At 38.4% G+C, this 21,718-nt stretch overlaps 1 protein-coding gene across 10 annotated transcripts in view; it reads right to left on the reverse strand.

Annotated features, from left to right (window-relative positions):
* Window positions 1–2,759: 2,759 nt before the first annotated feature.
* EMSY (EMSY transcriptional repressor, BRCA2 interacting) overlaps window positions 2,760–21,718 on the reverse strand; it is a 42,065-nt gene continuing 23,106 nt past the window's right edge. For 3 of the 10 annotated variants that reach the window (XM_036381600.1, XM_036381581.1, XM_036381546.1), the window contains 12 exons: window positions 21,567–21,716; window positions 19,652–19,825; window positions 17,102–17,238; window positions 15,368–15,541; window positions 14,266–14,464; window positions 12,805–12,969; window positions 12,388–12,546; window positions 10,647–10,706; window positions 9,460–9,611; window positions 7,448–8,011; window positions 6,094–6,462; window positions 2,760–4,486 (listed from right to left, as the gene is read on the reverse strand). In XM_036381600.1, the coding sequence (XP_036237493.1) occupies window positions 4,292–4,486; window positions 6,094–6,462; window positions 7,448–8,011; window positions 9,460–9,611; window positions 10,647–10,706; window positions 12,388–12,546; window positions 12,805–12,969; window positions 14,266–14,464; window positions 15,368–15,541; window positions 17,102–17,238; window positions 19,652–19,825; window positions 21,567–21,716 (2,498 nt within the window). In that variant the 3' untranslated portion in view covers window positions 2,760–4,291. The remainder of the gene's footprint in view (window positions 4,487–6,093; window positions 6,463–7,447; window positions 8,012–9,459; window positions 9,612–10,646; window positions 10,707–12,387; window positions 12,547–12,804; window positions 12,970–14,265; window positions 14,465–15,367; window positions 15,542–17,101; window positions 17,239–19,651; window positions 19,826–21,566; window positions 21,717–21,718) is intronic. The other 7 variants (XM_036381609.1, XM_036381572.1, XM_054518616.1 and 4 more) reach the window with 5 other exon arrangements.

Genomic DNA, 21,718 nt, shown 5'->3' on the forward strand with positions numbered 1-21,718 from the left:
AGTGTCAAGGTCCTGGCACAGCTTCCCCAGAGAAGCTGCCCCATCCCTGGAAGTGTTCAAGGCCAGGCTGGACAGAACTTGGAGCAACCTAGTAGAAGGTGTCCCTGCCCATGGCTGGAGTGTTGAACTGGATGAGTTTTAAGTTCCATTCCAACCCAAATCATTTTGATGATGATACTGTGCCTCTATACCAGACTGAAATGCCCCAATAACAATTTCTTCTTGCAAGAGAACCCACAAATACACCTAAAGGTACCTCTTCCCTAACTTTCTCTTTGATAAGCTATGTTAACCTCTAAATTTATCATAAGGTGTTTCTTTTCTGCTGGAAGAAAACAGATTCAAAGATTCTCAGGACAGACTTGGAGTAGGGGAAAAAACTCAGTCCCACAGTCTGGACGGAAGCCATGCACATGTAAACATACTTCATGGTTTACTTCAAAACTTAGGGAAAGGAGCCAACCATAGACACACAGGTGCTAAACATACTTTTTTTTCCAATACAAGTAAAACCCAAAGCAGTATTTTTCTAGTTCATTATTCTATATTATGACCATTCTATATTATGACCATTCTATATTATGACCATCCATTTCTCTGGATTCAATGTTGCCAAGCTGAAATCATCTGCCTTTGTGGGGATGCACAACCACCTTCACCTGTGAAATCATTAGACTTCAGGAACTATTTCTGCATTAAAAACAAAAGCATATCGTCTCTATTCAAAATTTTTGATTTTTTAAAGAAGGTTTTAGATAGATGGTTTTGGTTTTTTTGTTTTTGTTTTGTTTTTTTTTAAATCCCATTGATTTAATCATTTATGCTGTTCAAAGGGTCCTAAGGGCCTTTTTTCTATTTTTCCCTGAAATTTCAAAAGCTCGGGGCTTTGTTTTGTAAGTAAGTCGGAGAAAGACTGAGACTGAAAATACAGTTACACAACGGTTTAACTTTTCCAGAAAAGATGCAGTCTTCTGTGATTCCCTGCATTTTTAAAGGACACATAAATTCCCCCTAGTTTCAGTACTTCCTCTAACTTGAGTTCACTTTCTTAGCATCCTTTTTTTGAAAATTCATGTGTGTTGCTGCAGCACCAGAGCACATTCATTTAACTGCTGAATTCCAAGCAACTCATTAATGCCATTTCACTTGCTCTACAATTTATCCACATTTTTCTGATAAGATACAAGCCTATAAGATACAAGCCTACTAATTCCCAGGACCAAAAATTATCACAACCATACCTACTCCTTCTTCCATTCCAAGAAAAGACATCAAATTAATTTCAGGAATGAAGATGCAGCTTATGAGGGACATGGGATATGCAAATATTGTTTTACATTCTGATGGTTTATTTTTAGCAGTTTGATGATATTTATAGGGCTGTGAGAAGTGGATACATGGCTGCAGGGGGATGAAGTATCCTAAGGGCAGGTAGGAAAAAAGCTGCACATCTGGCAGGCAGGACAAGAGAACAGGCCTGGAGTTCACGCAAAGGAGAGAAGGCCAAATGCTCCAAGCACCTTACCTTACTGTCCTTATAATGTTAAAAAACACCCCAACTGTATCTACCCTACATTTTAGCTCATCTTGTCTATTTCTTATTTCTAAAGGTATTCATATGATGAAGTGCTGAAACACACAAATTCAATAAAAGAATCTGAAGAAAAACAAGTTGAAATTTGGGAAAGCAGCAAGAGAAGAATGTCAAGAATGAACACACTGATTACCAAAGTTCCTCCTTCTAAATTTCTCACATCACCCCTAGATATCCCCACCATGTGCTTCAAGTTGACAACCTTAAATCAATCCCTTCTCACAGAAACATGAAAAGCTTTAAGATGTTATACAACCTGCTGTCTTCAAGGAACTGTCAAATAGTCCACTAGAGTTGACTATAGTGATGATTTTGCTCCAGTCATCACTAAAGAGGCAAACAAAAGTCTTACATAAAACATCAGAATAAATTGGACCACAACTCAACAACAGAGTGAATCCATTAGGTGTTCAATTCACCTTACACTATTTCTTGATATCTATTTTTGGCTGGGGAGAGTATATGCCTTCACCTAAAACTGAAACTTAGGGCAATGTTTTTAGTTGTTAGTTGTAAGTGTTTAAGAAAGTCTTGCTCTCTCTTATATTCTCATGGCCTTCCAGTCCTACATATACCAGGGATGCTCAAAGCACTTCAAGAACCCAGGTGACAATGAAAATTTGATCCAAGCCAGAAGAACTGTGTGTGTCACCTGCTTTGGACCCTTCACTACTGGGTATGGAAATACAGACCACTCCTTATGCTGACTTATGCAAAGCACAACAGACTGTCCACTGTCAATGACATCAGTATTAAGGCTCTTTTTGTCATCCTGTAGCAATGGGGAACTTTCACAACTTAGAGCATAACTTCTTCACTTTTGTTGATTGCTGTGGTTTTATTAAAACAAGAGTAAAATCTCCTGAATAGTTATCAAAACCCTAACTACCTACAATGACATACTGGCAGGGTTATTATTTAACTAAAGAAAGGAATGTGGAATGTTTCATTTAAACATATTATTCTCTTCAGTCCTGAGCAGTATGGACATCAGAATCCAAACCAATACTTATTTCAATATGAAGGTAACACAAAAATTGTAAGTTTCATAACCCATTATTCCAGTATTCCCATGTCAAATGTGTCAGGACATTTCTCCACAATTACATTCTACACTATTTTAGAACTAACACTGATGGAAAAAGAAGACAGAAGGAAAAAGAAGTATATGAAGTGACTTAGTTTATAAGACAGCTGACATTAGAGAAAACCAAGAGCCCCCTCTAGGGGTTACTGGAAGTTCTAACATAGGTGGATTCAGAACAGCTTAGATAATGGTTTTCAGGGTTTGTATTTTTCAGTTTGAGTTACTCCAGTGGGAATTCAACCTTAACTACGATATCAATAGTAAAATGACAATTTAAAAAGAAAAGACTGACGCAAAAAGCTGTATTAGATTTTGGATGAAATCTACTTACAGTACTTCAGCACCAAAACGTGGGCAGTTAGGCTTATACATTTATATACAATTAAATGATGTCAAAGTCATAAAATGCTTAGTTATTTATAATGAAATCTATACAAAACAGTTAAAAACATGGTTTTATATACATTTTGAAAAGAAAAAAGTATTGTCTCGATTATTTAAAACTGGTTCTCTTGTCCCATCTGAACCCAAACCGCTCTCTGTGACTTGTAACTACCACAAAACCCCAATGTATTGCTTCAACAAGCCAAGGCATAAGGCTAATTTTGGAAACCCACCATTGTACACCCATTTAAGCTTTTAAACTCCCCAAATGGTCAATTTTAAAAACAGCATGTAAGAGTAAAATATAGATTTTTAGAAGTCTTAGCTCACTTCTAAATTCTTAAGTTCAACTTGGAAAGATGTTGAACTATTTATCCCCAATTTTGAAAAACTGATTATAGCAAAATGCACCTCCTTCTCCCTGGTTTGTACTAGAATTAATACAACTGCCTGTTTCACAGGAACTTTTTTCAACAACTTGTCTCACTTTAAATTTCATATTTAAATAAATAATCAAAGGTTAACTAGAGTAGATGAGCATTTTGTATGCTTATGGCAGAAAGAAATGCCTCATCTACTATTACCCTACATCTTGTAAAGCATGAAAACAAAACTCCACTAGCAAATCCACTTTGCTACCAGTTAGCAGTTTTGCTTATTTCCAAACATTCACCAACAAGAATTTAAAAAAATATTCTAAGCTTTTGAAAAAAATTTTTAAGTGAGCATGAGTGCAAGAAAGCCAACCAACTCCAAAATTCCTGGGGCTTTTCCAGCACTGTCAGAGACATTTTTTCTCTCACATGCTATTTGAAAATAAAAAAAAATATTGAATGTTTTCTTTTTTTTAATGGTGTTTTGCTCAACAGCTAAAAAGACACAGCAAAATAATGATCCCTTTTCACGTAAAGCTGTTTCAGTATCTGGGCAAGGGCTTCAATAGCACAAGCTGTAGAATTCATTACAGATTTGTTTCTGAACAGGAGTACATTCCACTGTCACAGGTTTACTAAATCTTGGTACCTACATCTTCTCTTCTTTTTTTTTCCAAAACCATTTTTAAGATTCAGCTTTTGCAATACTGCCTTGTTAAAACCTACTGATGCTTCAAGAGTCCAATGAACAATTCTAATAGGCAAAGTGCTCTAAGACATCACAATAGAAGGGCATCTTGGATGCTCAAAAATCCCAAGATATTTTAAAGTACACTCCAGTGTCTCTATTCCTTAGGACTGTTCAAGAGAACTTTGAGAGGGGCTGGGCTCAGTGCCATCCTCAGTGCTGCTGTCCACATCTTGCTCCATTGCTGTCTCCTCATCATCGAGGCGCTGACTGGTGAAGTTGTTGAGCTCCAGGAGCCCGCTGGGTTCCACCACCACATTGGAGCTGGAGTGACAAGGGATGGGATAGTGAGGGATAGTCTGAAAGAAAGAAAATATTTAAGTTTAATGAACAATATTGAAGGTAAAGGCATCTGTGCAAGCACAGATTTGTGGAAAAGGGATTATTTGGTCTCCAAGGACAATTTTCCCTAGCTGAGGCTTCAAAGCAGCCTTTCACTGGATTGGGTTTTGAAAGGTAAAATTTGAATAATCTTGCTCTCCAGGCCTTTGATCTTCCCTAAAGGTCTGTGACAGCATAACCAATGCCCATCATCCACCATTCTGCAAACCCAAAGCAGAGATAATATTTTCTTCAGCCTGATCTTTTTTAGACAAGACATGGTGATAAGAGAATAACCTGAGTTAAAATGACTCACAAGGACCATGGAGTCCAACTCCTGGCCCTGCACAGGACAACCCCAAGAATCCCACCAGGCAGTGCATTGTCCAAGCACTCCAGTAGGATTATGTTTCTTGTGTACAACAGAGTTCAAGCTCTGGCCCTGCTCAGAGCTGCAGCTCAGAGGCTGAGGAAACACAATTGCTATTTATTTCTATTTCTATTATTATTATTATTATTATTATTATTATTATTGTTGTTATGTTTATTTTTACTTGTACTTTCACAGGTTAAAAAGCTAAATCTGTGACTTCATACAACTGAAATTCTGGGCAATAATTGACTTTTTAAACAGCTCATAGCATGCCACAATGATAAATAGCACCAATTCTCAAAAGATACAGGTTTGAAGTAAAACAGAAATCTATCTTTGTCTATATAAGGAGGACTAAAAATGAATACAGAACTGGTAATTGCTACAAAAGAGAAGTTAGCCCCAGTAAAGACTTCACAAAGTATCATGAAAAAATTGAAATCTTTGTACACAAATTGTTTCCCACATCAGAAGTATTTTCACTGTAACACAAGCATGATACCTATTAAAACAATTTCAGTCCACACTACTATTTGTGTGAACATAAGCCATACCAACTTGTCTACAAAAATTCACATTACACCACTTGGAAAACTTATATACACTCCTCAGTTGACACTGTGACAACTTATTACAACATAAACCATCATATTTAAGGCAGCAGAATCAACGAAAATATCAAGCATAGCAGTTAGGAAATGATTCAAAGCATTTAGGCTAAAGATCAATAGTAATTTTATCTCAGAAGTGCTCTTACCCTAAGTGAAGTTAAAAAGTTTTCTTCTGATTTCAGACCTTATTTGCTGAACCTTTCCAGTAAGCAAAGCCTACAATGTCAATAATTTTACACTCAGAAGCAACTTTAATAGATAGTATAAAGGATTCTAGAACATAACTCCATACTAAGTGTTGAAGCAGTTTTAAGCATTGCAAATGAAAGTACTTTGTAAAATGGGATGAGTTTGGTTGTTTTCTTAGAAGAAGGAAGACACTGAGGACATAGTAAATGATACACAGTACCAGAGAAACCTGAGCCCTATTAAGAAGAATTACACTTCAATGTAGCAATTGATTACAAGCTAAGAGTAGAAACAGAACCAAAACCTGGGGAATAAACCCAGGAGTACTCAAACATCATTCAGTGACTATCATCGCATCAGACACGTGTTTGCTGTGCTCAATCTTTGCCTTATTTGCTCAGTCTTCTCTTACCTGGACAACAATTTCTGAAGAGCTCTCTTCAGCTTTCTTTTGTGATATATTCTGAATGTGTATAAACTGGTTTGTTGTAGGTATTCCTCGTGCCTCGAGTTTCCTCTCTGTTAAAGTAGGACCAACAGCAGGAGGACTTGAGCTGGATTCTGCATGTGTCTGTTGCTGGGGGATGGAAGGTGCCGTCATCCCTACTGCAGCCACCCTCGGGCCCTGGGTACAAGGTGACGACTCTGCTTCACTAGCAGCTGTACTAGTGGACGTGGCCTTGTTTGGGGGATCCACTACCGTGTGCTCTATGTTTGCATCAATCTGAGCTTCCACCATAGACACTCTCAATATATCTGCTACTGATGTCTCCGTGGATGCCTGCATGGGAAATAGGCTGGTAACCAGCAATGCCTGTTTGGGCACAGAACTGCCACCTGCTACCTTTGAAACAAAAGGAGGCTCGTGCCCCTCTAAAGTTAGCTCTGTAACAGTGGATCCTTGCATTACAGTTAGATGTTGCACCTGAAAATCAAATTTTTGTTGTGCATATTACAGTTAATATATTTTTTATTGAAATCCTCATCAAAATTTCTAAGGAAAGAATGGCACAAACAACATACTTGCTAGTAGGAAGACAATTGAAACTCAGTGTTTTAACAAAGGAATTAGCAATGATAGGGCAACAGTTAATTGAAGCCTGGGGAAAAGCAGCTTTTTAGGCTGCTAGATAAGGATGTAGCAGTATAATACCACAGCAGCGTAATTTTCCTTTGGGATTTACAGCCCCCTGGTATGTTTGCTAGTTGTCACATCTATTCCTGAAAGGGCCAAAAAAATTGTACTTTTCTGGAGTTAGTCAAACTACATTTTTTCCCATGTTCCTCAGTCTCTGCCTTTTTCCCTCCCAAGGAAAATCAAAATACTCCTGTACGTGAAAGCCATATAACTTCAGGAAGATGTAAACCATAAAGGAAGAGGAACAATGGAGAGCCTTAGGAGACTGCAGTGTATTCACCTTTATTTCTACAGAAATAAAAAGTGCTACGGGAACGGAAATTACGAATGCGTCATTATCTAAAAATTAAAAGAAAATAACTAGGGACAAATTCCGTGCACCAGTGGTGGCTGAAATTAAGATAAACTGTCCAACAAAATACATTTGTGAGCTCTATGGATTTTTCCCCTATAACATGTGCTTCTCTCTCCTAGTGTCAACCTTCTGCTGGGCTAATTACTACCAGCGGAATGAGGGATTCTCTCTTGCCAGGACAAAACACTGCTAACAGCGACAGGGTCGGTGTTTTATTTTTTTTTTTTCCTTGAACAGCGACGTGTATTTTGCATGCTATCAATATTCCGTTACCTGGCTTGCTGGCTGTTTCTCTGAAGAGGCAGGTAGCTGCATTTGACTCTGGGGGGGCTGGGGTTGCACGTAGATTTTTTGTGCCGTTGGTGCCTGTTGCAGTTTGGGCAGCTGCTGCGTGGTTTTTACTGCAAGCACCTGTACTACAGTTTGCTGTGGCTGTGCCACTAAGGTAGGGAGTTGCCTTTCTTTGGCCATCATATGATGTGGGGGGTGCTGTGCATCTGGTTTGGTCTGTGCTTGCTCTTGCTGCAGGGGGGTTAGCTTTTGATGCCTTATGGAAAGTTGGGGCATTTGTGGGAGTTTGTGCTGGATTTGATCAGCCTGCAGGTGGATTGTCTGCTTCTGCTTAGTCTGGAAACACTGCAGAGTTTTCACTTGCAGTTGAGTCTGTTCCAGCTGTGGCTGACTCAGTTTTTGCTGCTTTTGTGCCTGCGATTGTGTCAGGGCAGATCTGTAAAACAGGCCAGTCTGAGGATCTAAGGTGTCCATCTCTTCCACTTCTCCCTCCTCAGTTCCAAGTTGTTCACTGTGTTTGGTAAATGCAGTGTGACTGCTTAAGGCCTTAAGAAGAAGAATTTAGAGCAAGTTAGTAAAGAGAAATATAAGAACAGAAATAGAAATAATAGAAATGTTATAGAATAATTTTTATAGAAATAAATCTTAATGTTTCAAATGGACTACTTTAACTTTTTTTACCATTACAGACTTCCAATGCATGTATAAAAAGATACTCTTACATGGGTATTTCACAATATATAAGCAATCAAGATCTATTATAATAATGTTAAACTGTGATACATCTCTATGTGAGAACATGAGCTTCACAACTAACCCTCTGTTGGATTATGTGGATCTTGCTTGTTTCAGACTGAGGCTCAAAGCTCCCTAAGGTTGCCTGGCAGTTGGATATGAAACAGCAGGGAGTAGCAGGTGGCTGAGTCAGCAGCTCCTCATTCAAGCTAGAGTCTCTATGCAGAATAATTTTTTATTCTGCCTCTTGAAAGCCTAATCATCTTCTCTAGGGTCTCTTCTGCAGGGCCCCCCTACAGGCTGTCCTATTTTAGCAGAGATCCTCTCTTCTTCTTCCTTTCTCAAAATTGCATTGCAATTTTTCTTGGACATTACACAAACATTTGTCTTTTTGAAGGAACGAGCAACCTATGCTTTGTAAACCAAAATGTATAAATGCACTGAAAAATGGTGTTAGCAAGATCAAACAGCCTAATACACCTGTAAAAATATACTGCCTGACATGAGTTTTTAACTCTAATGCAGTACTGTTCTGGACTGCAGCTGAAGTTCCACAAGTTAAAGCACTGCAGAGTTGAGCAGGTCCTGATCAAAGTCATTCAAGTGGTTTCAGCAAGACTTCACCACAAGCTGCACTTCTTGTTTGAATAGTTTAGAATCCCCACAGTCCTGATCTAAATATGATCTGAGTTTTTGATTCAGAGAAGCTTTCCTATCCACAAACTAAAGACATCAAATGGAAAAGATACTACGTGCTCTGTATACTGACCAGTTTCCATTTCAGCCGTCTTCCCTCTACACTATCACCAATATAACCTAATGAGGTCAGGCCACTGCAATACTGCAACCATCCTCACCATCAAAACACAGCCACAGAATGGTTTGGCTTGGAAAAGACCTTAATGACCACCTAGTCCAACACCCCTGCCATGGGCAGGGACATCTTCCACTAGACCAGGTTGCTCCAAGTCCTGTCCAACCTGGCCCTGAACACTTCCAGGGATGTGGTATCCACAACTTCCCTAAGCAGCCCATGCCTATGCCTCACTACCCCTACAGTAAAGAATTTATTTCTAATATTTAATCTAAACCTCCTCTCCTTTGGCTACTGAAGTGGTATTAAAATCATTTATTTGCCTGTATGCTGAACATTTTTGGTGGCAGCACCATGATACATCCATTCAGAATAAGCCCTGGTCCTAGGCAATTTATATGACCTAGTGGTGTTTATAGCCTTCTGGGAAAAGAAAGGATCCAACCTGCTGCATGATATGGGTAATGGCGCCAGTGGAGGATGCAGGAATAGATTTCACCACAACAGAAGTCTGCGTTGCTGTCTGGGACTGAGCCACGTGCTGCACCAGAGTCCTCTGGGGCTGAGATGACTGGTGGGGCTGGGACCGATGACTGACTGAAAGTAAAGAGGTCAGTGGCACTTCTCCAGAACTAACTGCAGGAACTTCAACTGTCTGCTTTGCAGTTAAGCTTCAACTGAAAGCATACATGAGTGAAAAAGATCTAAGCATGGAAAATGTTTTTTACTGTGTGCTAGTGTCAGCCCTCATGATCTATTCTGAGAAACCTCTTAAACTGAGATTTTGCTTTTGTCTGTTTCCTAACGACACTTGGTCCAAACCTCCTCTGGCCACCCTTTCCCAATACATCAATTTTGCAAGCAGAGTTTATATGTGATGTTCAGCTGGGTTCTTTATACAGCACTAGAATATTGCTGTAGAACACAAGTTATTATGTCGTTTTTACACTGTTAAAAGCACGTCCACAATTGACTGCAATTACGAACAGCAAGCCTTGCTCACCAGGTGAGCATAAACTAAATTTGGAAAATTAACAAGATTAGATTAGCAAAAGAAGATAGATTAGAAAATGTTTGGGTTTTATTAAAGCAAATGAGGCTGATCAGAAATGATAGATCAAAAAACGTAGACCTTGTTATGGGTCTATGTCACTTTTGAGAACAGATCTAACTTGAGTTACAGAGCTATAGTGATAGGCCTGTAATTAAACAGTGGATTGATAGAAAAATCATGTGCTGCTGAGGGAAAAAAAAAAACCAAACAGAAAAATTCTATATTCCAGTCACTGACAGGATATGAATCCAAATCTCTTTATGTCTGTCCATACTAACATGCAAATATTTGTGTAATCTAATTTCTTAGTTACAAAGTATTTAATCACCGAAGGAGAACAAGCAAAGTTTAAACTCAGTTGTAACGTAACTTAAAATTAAAAAGTTTCTAGTGACCTTCCCGAAATGTCTTTTTTAAAGAAAGGTCAAATTTTGAATTAATATAATAATTTTACTTTCTCACTCCAAGAAAGTTGGTTTACATCAATACTGGCCTGCATGCTGTGCCAGATTTATCCTGGATATCTCCCAACAACTCCTACACAATTGAAAACTTAATTTAAAAATAAAGTTTCTAACCTATATGGTTGTGTAGATATTCTTCCGAATGTGAACCAATACAGTGTTGTCTTCCTGAGTCTGCAGACAGACAAAAAACGGTGACACTAAGATGTGTGAATTGTTCCCTTCATCTCATGAGGAAGCACACTCTGAATCCCAGCTCCCAAATCCTTTGGTCTAGGCGCATGCAGGACACTTCTCAACAGACTATAGGTTCTTTACTATCTTACTACTGAATTTTTAGCAGAAAATATAGCTATGTGGGTTACTGATAAATTCAGAGAAGCACGAATCAAACCAAAAAGAAACTCAGTTACTTGCATTCCTTGGCAATGTTCAGAGAAACTGGGGGAAGGGACAAAAACCTAAGTGCAAAATAACCAGTTTAGTGCTGCAGCAGAACCTGCTGCTGCCAGCCCATAGGAGTCTGCACTTCTCTGGAAGATTGCCACATTTCAAATCAATGTTTACAGAAATTCTAATATTTAAAACAGTATCTCCATATCTCCAGGAAATTTTTAGCCATTGCACTTTGTATGGTTTCTAAGAAAAAAGTACTGAAGTCTACAAAGACACTAACTGTAATTTTCCATCCTCCCTGCAAAAGGCCCTCTTGTACATCAATTTTCACAGCAAGACCCATCAAAAACTGGAACCTTGAAGAGAAGCCCAATGCACAACATCTGCATCAGTGAAGATATTTGACTGCTAATTGGAAAGCACTTTAACACCATTTATTATACTTTGGAGTTTGTTCTAAAGGAGATCCAAGGGAGCATGATTCAAATATTTGAAATTGAAGCCAGATACAGTAAGTGCTATTCAAAAGAAAAATAATAACATCCCCCCAGCCCAAATTTCACACAACTTAAATTCAGGCCATTCAAGGGATGGGAGCAAGGGGAAGAGTAGAGAACAAAATGAAAAAATGAGATTAGACATTTAGCACTAAAATCATGGAGCTACAGATATGTAGTAATACAGTTTAATACAATTAAGTTTTATTTCTCTTTTCCAATGTAGAATTTGTTTTTGCTTTCATTTTCCAAATAATATAGAGGCCAACAATATGGGTTTAAGAAATGAAAATGGGAAACAGGTAATCTGATCCTTTCATGTATGTATGGGAAAGTGTCTCATAGCTAGTGTTCTGGGGTAGTAGGGAACATCAGAGAGACAAGAGAAAGGACTTACACAAAATGGATGTCCAAATAGGAGTCAAGAATTTAAAGAGATGAATTTAAGTAACTTATATATTTTAGAAGGGCATATTTATTAGTTCAAGGCTTTCTTGAAAATGAAGAAACTGGGGCTACATTACCCTGTTAAATGCACACCTTGCTTTAAGTCGGGACTAAATGGATTTTAACAAACTCAATGTCTGACTCATTTCAGTAAGTACAAAATCTAGCCTATGGTTCCTCTAGCTTAATTTTCTACTTTCTTCTTACTGCACATTTTCCTTTCAGGGTGCTGGGACAGTCTGTCTTCTACGTCCAGGGAATGGAAAATCTACTCAAGTGGGCTATCTTGAAGCAACCACTCTGTTTCAGTTAGAAACATTGTCCCCTGTGGCCCAGCAAGGCAGATGCAATCTCTGTCCCCTGCACAGGGTCTCAGGAGTGGAAGAAAATACTCATTTCCTCTACAGAAAATTACAGCAAAAACACAAAAGTAAAACCTATTGTAAGAAAACTCTAAAATTAAGTCCTCAGACTTCAACTGCAAAGCCACCCTCACACTAACCTTAGACACTTACCAGTTGTGATATATTCAGCCACTAGTTCTGACTCTACAACAGCAATTGAAGGGCTTTCTGGAGAATGCCTCTTTTCTTGAGTCATCTGGATTGGAACAGCCATTTGGCTCAAGTCAATGGTAGGCTGCCTTGGCTTTGATTCCAACTTTTCCTTCACTGCTTTAGAAGAAAGGCAAAGCATAAAATCAATGCTAATACATAAACCTTCACAATAAAATAAACCTACAATATAAATGTACTAGTTTAATTAAATATAGTGAACACTATAGATGCAAACAAACTGATACAGGATAAAAAAGAAGGAATCAAGTTGATTCAAGATAAGTGCTTTTCAATTACAAAACTTATTACAAAAAGCCTGCTTAAGCAAAAAATAACCTCTGAAGTTATCCTAAACAATCTTATGGGTTTTCAGACCTGTTGTCTGCTGAAGTTCCAGCAAAGCTTTTATTGTGGAAGTAGCTGACTGAGATTCACTGGATACATCCTGGTAAATTATTGTAGGGTTTGTGTCCACAGGAATTTCATGTTCTGACCAATCTTGACTTCTTGAGGCAATCACATGGACTACAGGCTGAGAATCTGTTTGCAAAAAAACCAAAGGCACATCATAAAATCATGGAATGGTTTGGGTTGGAAGAAACCTGAAAGCTCATCTCATTCCAACCCCCTGCCAAGGGCAGGGACACCTTTCACTAGACCTGGTTGCTCCAAGCCATGTCTGACCTGGCCTTGGACACTTTCAGGGATGAGGCAGCCACAGCTTCTCTGGGCAACCTGTGCCAGTTCAAGTCATCATACAACCATTTTGAGTTGGAGGGCTCTCATCCAACTTCTTGCTTTAAAGGAGGGTGATAATTCAAAATTATACCAAATTACTCATTACTTATTAGTTTTGAACATTGCCAAGGATGCATACTCTCATTCTGCAACACTTTAGTTTCTATTTCAATTGATTCTTGAAGTAAAACACTGTTGATGTTATGAACAGTTTCCAGCAAAAACCCGAAAGTTCTCTATCTTAGTTTTTTGTAGAAGATTTTGTTTGAAAAATCAAGCAGGTTTGTTTGTATGTTGAATTTGCCTTGGATTAAACTTTTTTTCCAGAAAGTTTTAGCAGTTCAGGTGATCAACATGTATTCAGTATTCTCAACTAACAGCACCTAAATTTTGGTAAGTTGGTTGAATCTTCAGAACTTTTTTGAAACTTACTTAGATGGCCATATAGACCAACAGTTACGAAATTATATAGAAAAGGTACAAAGGTTTCACTGAGACACTTGCTTTAATTTGCTGTACTGATAAGTGTCATGGTCACTCCCAAATACAGGTTGGATTTTGTTTATGCCCTATTATTTACTGCTCCTCTTACACACAAAGAGCTGGATCTGTATCATGGCTTGAAGCCAGGGCAGAATTCCCATCAGGATGTACGTCTGCTATATGTCCTGATGCATGTACACATCTATAAAAGGACCAAGATCTGTGCTGGTCCCATGGCAGCTTTCAGACATGCAGCAGAGAGATGCTTTGATACAATCTGGAAAGGCAGTGGCAGAGCATGGACTGCCAAAATAACCTCCATAACTTGCTACCCTGCCCACCTCTGGCAGACTCTGCAGGAAGAGGGAACAGATTGCATTCTAACAGCAAGTTGGAGCCCAGCAAGACACCTTTATCACCACTCTTCAGGATTAATGAAAGCATATAGTAAGTAGATGAAAAGAAAGAAAAATATAAAAGTACGGGAACAATGGTGCTTCACGGCAAACAGGTGGGGTGAAACCTGTGCTAAAAGGAGACACATAGAGCTCTCTGGAGCAAGCTGGCATGCTTGGAAGACAGTCCACTCATACATTATGTGACACCAACACAGACCTTGAGAGCTCTGGGAAGACTCTGTAGAAGAAGAACTACTGTCAGTGTAGGTTTGTGGTTCTTCTTTAACTTCCGGGAGAGATGAGTTTCCTGTCTCTGCTACCCTTGAAGCCTGCTGTAACGTTTCAGTCACCAGCTGTCTGGTTTGTTCACTCACAACTGTTGCTTGAAATGTCACTGGCTTTGGTTTTATGAGGACCTAATTAGAAAGGTAAATTTTGTTTATAGTAAAAGCACTCAAGAAAACAGATCTGAGCAATCAGAGTACAGGGTGCCATTCAGATCTATGTACACCACCTACATACTATTAATATTTTACTTAGAAAGTCTACCTCTAAATTCAGCAACTTTGATTATAGACCAAAAAGTCCAAGTAAATGGCAATGCACAAGAATGTGCTTCTCACTCAGTAATTGGAAGTGTTCAACACAATAAACCACTAAACAGTTATTTTTCAGGACTAGATAAAACCAGTGTGGTAAGAGAAAGCTATGCAAGTGAGCTGGAACATGCACTGCACTGATAAGGACAAGCACTTCCACAATAAATACAGTCTTGAACAACCAAAACACACAAAATGTTACATCTCATAAAAGCTTAGTTCTTCCAAATACTAAGTGCAGCCAGAGAAAAAGCTGAAACTGAAAGCATCCAGAAATAAGCCAGATTCTCTGTATACAGCCCCACCAACTACACAAGGTTGCAGGGACAGCCAGAACAGGTATTAAGCAGAAAATAAACTTCAATAAAACCTCAGATTTGATGAATGACCTATGTCCAGATTCTGCATCTTTATTTCTAATGGTCTAACCATCAGCTGTAAGATGTAAACAAGTATCTGGAGTCATGGCCAGACAGTTTCAGCTCCAGAAAAGGCTTAGTAAATCTTTTTGGCTTGCTCTAGGCCTTCACAAAAAGCTAACAAATGCAGATACTGTGCTTGAGAAATCAGGATCGAGGCCACCTCATTACGCCACTAATTCTCATTCCCCACAGATATATATTAAACCTGGAACAAATGAGGAAACACATTGAAAAATTATTTACTTCCCATTAAAATTTAGGGGTACATTCCAAAAAATGAAAGGGGTCCTCACTGTACCTGTGTTTTCCCTTGTTGACCATAAACAATTTTAGTTGGGATGATTTTGGTGGCTGGCTGGACCGTGGACCCTATTCCTTTTGGCTGTGTAACAATCATTTTTGTGATGGGTCTTGTGGCAGTGATGATAGCAGGTTTTGCTCCTGCTGGCACTGCCTGAATAGTTTTCTCCCCCTGTAGAGAAGTCAAAGTTTACAGATTAACTTAATGGAATTGTTAAGTGAGACCCAATTTTCCAAAAAAAATATAGTTATATGTGAGTGTGTGTACCATGAAATAAATCTGCTGCTACAACTACATTTATTTGATAGAAAATACATTACACAATCAAGAACAAAAAACCCCTATGGTTTTGAATGGAAAAAGCTACCAAAATCCACTTTTTCATTACCTTATCTTTCAAGTAGCTCTGAAGGGGTGAATAAAAAGAAGTAACTAAAAGACATGGAAGTTTTTAAAATTGGAACTTTCTTCAAATCCTTCACAAATGTTTTTTAAGACCACCAATTTCTGTTAACACTAAGTTTGGCAAGACATCTACAAAACTTGAACTGAGATACTAAAAAAAATTAAATTGAGATTCTAAAAAACATCATTTAAATATAGATTTTTTTTGCATTGTCTTCAGGACCAAGATATTAATTTTGCATGGAGTTTTTTTTAATTAAAAGTTCACTTCATCAAAAAATCCAGATTCACAGCACTTTCACAGGAATCATTCAACTACAGAATAGTGTTTACATATGACTAGACTCCTGATAGCTTAAGAAGAGCAAAGACATTGAGCATGATTTTTTAAGCTCTGCATAGTAACAAACCAAGTGAGTAGCACAGTAGTAGCCAGTTCCTACCAACATTCATGAAATAGCTGGAAATCCCACCATACGTGTTTCAAAAATACCATCCCATTTTGGTAGCTACTATTGTGTAACATCATAATATTTGCACTTGTCTGCAAATACACCTTTAATTCTAAAACTAGGGAAGTTCAAAACTTAAAAAAAAACCCATAAAAGATTAAAAAAAACCCTTTCAGTAGTTCTGCTACTCAAGCAGCATTTTAAATTTTTACAGGAATAAGATATTAAATCTCACAGTTTTATCTAGGAACATTGATCATTTTTATTTACTAGTACTTACAGATAAGCTCAGTTGATGCCAGAAACTTAATTTTATTCTTGGGTATACCTCAGATTACCCAAAAAATAATTCACCACTATGCACTACCCAGGGCACAGGATGCCACAACGTTACACACCACGTTAACTGAAAGTGGTTCTCCTACTGTGAGGTCAGTTTATTTCTGCCCTTTATACCCAAATGAAAAATAGCTGGAGATGCAAGTTATTAACACAGGACCCCGGTTCTCACTGGAGCAAACAGGCTAAATTATTCTAGTAATTTTCATCTCATTCTCACTTAGCAAACAGGCTAAATTATTCTAGTAATTTTCATCCACTTATTTGCTTCAGCAATACAAAATCATTATCCATGGGAAAAGAAGTTCTAAAATTTATATTTTCCTTTATCTTTGAAAACATCCCCAGTTTGCTTTAAGCATGTTCTGCAAACCACAGTCAGTTTTTAAAGATCCCTGACATCAAGGCATGCCAGATCTGTTAAGGAGCTCATGCACAGTTTGCTTTTAATTGAGCCTTTAGCAGAATGGAGGACAAGCAGCAGCCACCACACAGCTTGTCACCAGGCTCTTAATTTGAGACTTGAAACACTTACCCCAGCATTCAACAGTGTTGTGACAACATTTTTGCCTGGAAGCCCTTGAATTGTAGTTCCTTTTCCAGTAGTTTTTTGCACAACAATCACATTGGGTTTTGATGTCATTGGAATTGTAGTGATTTTGGTCGTAGTTCCTAAATTTTTGTGGGAAAAAAATAATGTGCAATTTATCACATTTTGTATATTTCCTTCACCACAGAAGCTGGTGAGCTATAGAAGAATCATTGTATTTAAATCTGACAGCACATCAAGAAACCAGCAGCATCTGGAGTCTGAATTCATGTTACCCAACTCAGCATGGAAAGATTACATGACAACTCAAGAAATCTTTCACCTACAGTAAAAACTGGTGTGCCCAGGAGAATGTAATGTATTCTACATTAGGACAGGCAACCCCTTCTCACAAGGTACAGAGCAGACTAACACAGCTTTCTCAAGTAAACATGTAGAACTTGTCAAAGGCTGGAGTTAGGGTGGGATAAGGACATCATTAATACTCAACTCAAGCTCCTATTTGCACAGACAAATACATCCTTGGTACATAGATTCTTCTACAGAGGTCATCTGTAGAAGAGTATCTCCAGTCAAGAGAAACACCACCTCTTTCAGTTGTAATGCAAGTGATGAGTAGTGGATTGAAAGAAAGAAAGAAAAAAAAAAGCTATTGTTTCACAACCAGTCCATAAAAGCTAAGTTTAGAAGTGTGTTGGTTTTGTGTTTTTTGCTGGTTTGTGTTTCTTTCTTCTTTTGTGATTTTTGGGGGGCTTTTTTTCTTTTTTGGTTAGTTGTTTTGGGGGTTTTTTTTGTCTTGTTTTGTTTTTTTTGTGTTTTGTTTGTTTCTTTGTTTTTTGAAGAGCTGACCTGGCTATAGCTATTCCTATGTTAGTATTTAATTAGTTCCATTCCCTTTATCAGGTTTTTAGTTACCTGCACTGACAGGTAATTCTGGTCAGCCTTCCAGAGTCTACAAAAGTCCATACACTGGAATCAGTCATCAGTGCTATCAGACTACCATTGCAGTAGCTACTCAATGTTGATGATACTGTTGATGATGTTGTAGCTACTCAATGATAAAAAGCTACAGCTTTTTATCACAATTTCTCCTTTCTCCAGAGGAAAACACCATTCAGTCACAACGGAGCTGCAAACCCAAGGATTCCCTTTACTACCTTCTACTCAGTAGTCATGCCTGTAAATTCTTCACAACCTATTTCAGATTAACAATTCTACCAATTCTGGGAAAGGGAAGACATGTTGAGACAAGATTATGATTTATTTAATCCTACTGACTTCAGAGGCATCTAAAGACTGCTCCCTTAGCAAAAACAATTAAGCAAACAAAAAGAAAAAAGCAGGCATGATTTCCAAACTTGTGTTCTTTCAGGACAACCACTATTATCCTCATCAGGATCACTCACAGGTTTCCCCACATTAGCTGCTGCTCAGGAGAATACTTCCACTTGTGTATAATTTATTACAAGTGTATATTACAAGATATTGTCTTAATAATTCACTATACCCACAACAGGCTAAAAAAAATTTACTTGTTGCCAAAGAAGATGCTGTATCATCAGTAAATATAATTCTGTGGAAATCAAAACCTGTAAAACTGCTCTACCAGATTACAGCCCAAGAGTGCATTTACTGGACGGCTTGAGCAGCACCTTGCAGTGACTGGAGCTGGCTGGTGCCATGTTGGGTCTTTGCTCAACAAAGTCCTAAATTATACAAGAAATTGTCACCGTTATCAGTGTGCTTGGTCCTGGTCCCAAAGAAACCCTATCTTCAGAGATGATAGAACCACCAAATGATTTGTGTTGGAAGGGACCTAGAAGCTCATCCAGTTCCACCCTTGTCAAGGGCAGGGACATCTTCCACTACACCAGTGCTCCAGGCCCCATCCAACCTGGCCTTGAACACTTCCAGGGTTGGGGCAGCCACAGCTTTTCTGGGAAACCTCTACCAGCACATAACCAGCAGGGAGACCAATGGCTAATCAGCAGTCTAACAAAGGTAACCAGCACAGTCTGCACAAAGCTGGGAGGGAAAGCTTAAAGGAAACATGGCCTAAAGGAAAGACAGGCTGCCACTGGTAAAATACCAAAATAAGGTGGAGACTGCATGGCTGAGTTTAACATACACAGTACATTTTTATTCCGGTTCTTTGGATATGCAGTGGAACAGAGAAGGGCAGCACTGAGATTATAAAATGTTTTGAATTTGGGCCAATAGTGTTTTCTGATCTTTCTGTCCTCTGTACAACATACCCCACCCCACATTTCTCTTTCCTCCCAGTTTTCCTTCACATTTGCTGTTTCCTTCTTAAACATAAGAACTACCACAATCCTTAAGAACACTCCACCTTCCAACTTCTACCTATTACCTTCTTCTTCACGTTCAAGCTATTTTCCTTCTGAATTCTCCAATAAAGGTACTAATAACTATTCGAGCATGTAACCCACAGAAAAGCCCTGAACAATTAAAGCAAGCCCAAAGTTACTTTTGAAATAAAAGTCTTACCAGTAACAACAGTACTCATATGCCTACCAGAAACAATATTACTGCTGATGATCTTTCCTCCTAGAGTAGCCAGGGATTTTGGTACTACAGTAATGATGCTACCACTTGTCGTTTTCACATAAGTAGCAGCCCCTGGAGTTCCAGCCATCCGAGCTCCCAGAGAGGGGCTTACTGTTGGCCGTGTATAAGTTGCTTGAGTTCCTGTTTTAAAGAGAGAGAAAAAAAGAGTTCACTCTTACAACACAATCCTCTACTAATGTTTGTGGAAAAAATATGTTAGTTTAGGAGAAAAGTGTCAGATTTATTTGAAGATATCCCAGCCTGCAATCTACTACCACCCTTTAAATTCTTAATTCTTCTAGTAATTTTTAAATCCACAGAGCAATATTCAAGTATATACTAAATTTAAATTGAACATAACAGTCTTCTGAGTATTTTAACAAATGTTCCATGACTGCCTTATTTTAATTCATGTCCTTGTGTGCAAGACTGTAATTTTTAATAGATGTGCAGATTCTGCCTGTAGGTTTGCCTCTTGCTCCCTTAGATGCCCAGGAGTCAGGCATCTGATGACACAAACAGAACTCATCCCTTCCTCTCAGGAACGACACTTCTCCTATATGATAGATTGCTTAAAAAGAGAACTACCAATATTTAGTTTAAGTAACACCCTTAGAAAAAATATTTGCAACAATGATGTTATTTTATGGACTTAGCATACAGCAGCACAAAAGAAACCTCTCAACACAGTATAAATGCTGGTTTTTAGAACTAGTCCTTTTCTGAAATGCAAAGAGAACTGAGTCCACAAAAGAAACTTGTTAAAAAATAACAACAGCTACACAAACACTGAAATTCCATTTTGCTTGTAATGCTGGAGACAGTGCCCTTAATTGCTACAGATCAAAGAGGAAAGCAGTTTTTTCATCCAGAAAGATGTGTTCACAAGAGAGTACAATACAGATCTTACCAATGAAATGAAACTGCAAAACATTTGTTTTTTCTAATGCACTCAAAAATGTACCTGTGGGCTACTTTAAAAGTTATAAACAGAGTATTAACCATTAGTTTATGCTAAGGACATGAGGAGATGGCCTCAAGTTGCACCAGGAGAGGTTCAGGTAGGATATTATGAAAAAATTGCTCACGGGTAGGGTGGTCAGACATTGGAACAAGCTGCCCAGGAAAGTGGTAGAATCAACATCCCTGGAAGCATTCAAAAAGCCATGTGGATGTGGCACTTGGGACAAGGTTTTTAGTGGTGAACACGGTGGTGCTGGGTTAATGGTCAGACTTGATGATTTTAGAGGGCTTTTCCAACCATAACAATTTCATGGTTCTAATATTCCCAGCCCATGCTAAAAAAATAAGGAAATGAAGAGTTTTCTGAAAACCAGGATAAAGCTACCTTTTAAGTTTTCCTCATGCAAGTTTACCATCAGAACAGTCTGCATTATTATCTATTAGAAACACAAATACAACCAGATGCTCAGAAAAACACTGGGAGCTTAAATTTTAATTTACTGGTCTTTTTATAAATTCACTGCAGGACTATGAGCAAGTCACATTTCTTTTGAAGTCCATCTATGCAAAACAGGAATGGTGCTGACCTGTCTGCTTGAGTTAAATCAGTATAAATCATGTAATATAAGGTACTACAGAAGTGCAAAGTATCTGTATAGATTGCATAAAAACTTCCTTAAAAATAAACCCAGTGGGGAAGGAACATTGGTATTTTTGTGTACCAATTCCAACAGTGGAATAAAAGAGCACTCAGTGAAAAAATCCTGAACTAGAATAAAAAACAACAGGATTGTGAATGTGCTGTTGTGCCCACTGTTCAGAAGAGGTAAGTGCCTTTTTTTTTAACCCTAGGAAACCATGCTTGATCACCTGTATGTCTGGATTTACCCTCCCTTCCCTTCTCAGAGCCATAACTTACCAGTGGGAGTAGTGACCAGTTTAGTTGTCATGATAGTCCCATTACTGCTAACCACCATAATGGGTGAATTGCTACTGCTGGGCAAGGTCGCTGTAACTGGTTTGGGAAGGATTTTACTGGGCTGCACCTGTTGAGTGATTATTTTAACACCT

Source organism: Molothrus ater, chromosome 2 (assembly GCF_012460135.2).
Source record: "Molothrus ater isolate BHLD 08-10-18 breed brown headed cowbird chromosome 2, BPBGC_Mater_1.1, whole genome shotgun sequence".
NCBI classification, from domain to species: Eukaryota; Metazoa; Chordata; class Aves; order Passeriformes; family Icteridae; genus Molothrus; species Molothrus ater.